Source organism: Thunnus albacares, chromosome 3 (genome assembly GCF_914725855.1).
Source record: "Thunnus albacares chromosome 3, fThuAlb1.1, whole genome shotgun sequence".
In the NCBI taxonomy this organism is placed as follows: Eukaryota; Metazoa; Chordata; class Actinopteri; order Scombriformes; family Scombridae; genus Thunnus; species Thunnus albacares.
In genome coordinates, this window is record NC_058108.1 from 177501 (window position 1) to 180000 (window position 2500).

The 2500-nt window shown below is 43.0% G+C and overlaps 1 protein-coding gene across 8 annotated transcripts in view; it reads right to left on the reverse strand.

Moving 5' to 3' along the window:
• adgrl3.1 (adhesion G protein-coupled receptor L3.1) overlaps window positions 1-2500 on the reverse strand; it is a 134133-nt gene that overhangs the window by 33924 nt on the left and 97709 nt on the right. For all 8 annotated transcript variants that reach the window (XM_044345555.1, XM_044345550.1, XM_044345553.1 and 5 more), the window contains one exon: window positions 393-576. In XM_044345555.1, the coding sequence (XP_044201490.1) occupies window positions 393-576 (184 nt within the window). The remainder of the gene's footprint in view (window positions 1-392; window positions 577-2500) is intronic.

Sequence of the window (2500 nt, forward strand, 5' to 3'; positions counted from 1 at the left end):
ATCATATTACATCATATTCTTAGATCTTTAGCAGCCTGAGCTGTTTTATGTTGTTATAAGATCTGTAAAAGAAAAAAAAAAGAAGAAAGACAGAAAACTATGAAATCTAAGAACCAAGCTTCTGCCAACAGTAAGGGCACGTTTCAAAAATTCTGGCCTCTATCACTTTTAGTATGCAGGTGAGGTCAATGAAACATACAAATGCTGGTACAAAGTATGGTACTCCTATAGTTTAACACCTGAGATGTGCAGCCTACAACTCTTGACCATTGTGCAGCTTCAACTGAGAAATTTGAGGTTAAGTGCCTTGCTTGAGGGCATCTCAACAGGCTCCGTGACAGTTGCAGGGCCCCACTGAGTTTCCAGAATGGATGTTGGAAAAATGTACTCACGGATATTGTCAGTGGTCTCCTGCACAGTGTCAGTCTTGAGGAGGTTGTCAGCTAACATAAAAGCCCCCGTCTCCACAGTATCGAGGAGCAGAGTGGCCGAGTGCAGCTGCTCGCTGGTGGGCAGCTCTCTCCATGCTGTCTGGGCTCGTGGCTGCAGCAAATTATTCACCGTCTCCACCATAGCCTGGGGCAGCAGCAGAAACAAGGAGGTCACATGGAGGAAGCTAATACTTCTATCACTCTAAGTCAATGATGCCAATGCGAGAATTAATGCAAATCCATTCATGGTACAGATAACATTGCTGTTCCATAACTACTGAAGACAGCAGTCAATGGGATGCAACAGTGAGAATGCAGTGGCTTGTCATTTATCATGTTGATAGACCATGACAAAAACAAATGTTAGCGATGCAAATGTGGCATTCCCATGCAGACACAACAAAGGCAAAAACACAGAAGCTATTAAATGAAAAGCACATTTCAAAGTTTTTAATGTTCATAACCACTTTTTTCCCAACATTCTCTTTATAAAAGGCTGTTGTGATAGAAAATCCATCACAGATGTTCTGAAAATCAAGCTAAGCTAATTAGCTGATTGCAATCACCATGTGTCTACACCCCCAAACCGGGTTTTTTTTTTTTTAAGCAACAGTCTTATCTTTGAGTTGGAAAACTTGTGCTCGAGGGTCTGAGAAGAAATTAGAGTTTCATCAGATAATGTCTGCTGGGTCATATCCAGCCGTGCCGAACATTTCTGAATCCAAAAATATTATCAAACTAAACGGAGGAGAGTTGGCTCACATTGATGAAATATTCCTCGTGAAACAATACGTATTTTGTCTCCAGCTCACATTCCTTTACGCTCTTAAGAATTCACCTCCTCATTTCAGACATGGACACCACACATAGGCAGACACACACACACACACACACACACATCTTAAAAGACCCTGGGAGAGATAAAGAAACAGAGAAAAAAGAGAGCCGTTGGAGAGGGAGAGAAGGGAGGAGAGCCATGGGAGAGCGATAAAACAGTCCAGTGAGTCCATGGTGACAGGCGTCCGCTGGGAACAAGGGAGGCGGAAAAGCGAATACAGGTGCTATCAAACACACACATCTCACACTCCTGTCCGTCTCTTTATTTTCTCTTTCTCTCACTGTAAATCACCTTTTCTGCAAACGGGCTCCTCGTCCCTCACTTATCTCTCACTTTTTCAATGCTTCTCCCTCTTGAAGAGGGTGCAGGGGAAAGTGGCAAAAGGAGCGCAGGTGCCATTATACAAGCAAAGGGGGTCTCTGGTGGGGAATTGCAAGGGCAGGGAGGAAGAGTGTGAAGCATCAGTTTATTGGTATTCACACATCAACCATTTGACTTTCTCGAGGCCCCGTTCACTCGAGGTTCAGGAGGACTGAGAGACCGGGAACGGCAGCGATGGTGGAGATGTGCAGCGGGAAGGAAGAGACGACATCCTAGATAGAAAAACACTGTAGGATGATGACTCATGTGAGTGTTGATGGCATGTGCTACAAAACGTGCAGTTGGCCTCTGGAATTAGAGCTAATCCTACCTGTTTATTTTGGGGGTGTGATATCCACATGTTGATACAGTATATCACACACGTGAAACGGGTGCTTAGCCAACAAGCTAATGTGATAATATTATGTCCTCCTTTAGCACTAGCAGCTAATTAGCCGGGATGCATATTGGATGAGTTTGGGAGGGCTACATGTAAACAAAAACTAATTAATCCACTGCTTTAGCAAACAACTATAAGTAGGAGCGAGTATGAAGCACACACATGCAAATCTGTCTCTTTCTCTCTACATCGACTGTGGCTGAAGACCTCAAGTTTCAATACGACCTGAAGGGAAAATTCTGGTTTAATATTACTCGGGTTGTTTTTTGTAGTCTTGCCCATTATTTCTATCAATTATAATAACACTGTCATCACTGTAAATAGTTGAAATCTGGGAATATCAGATCAGGGCAAAACACACACATGATCAGACCATCGAGTGCTGGAACAATGGAACCATTAATTATTGATCGAGCATTGTCAAAAATGTGGTAATCAATAGACTGAATTGGTACACATCTGCTGGTTCCA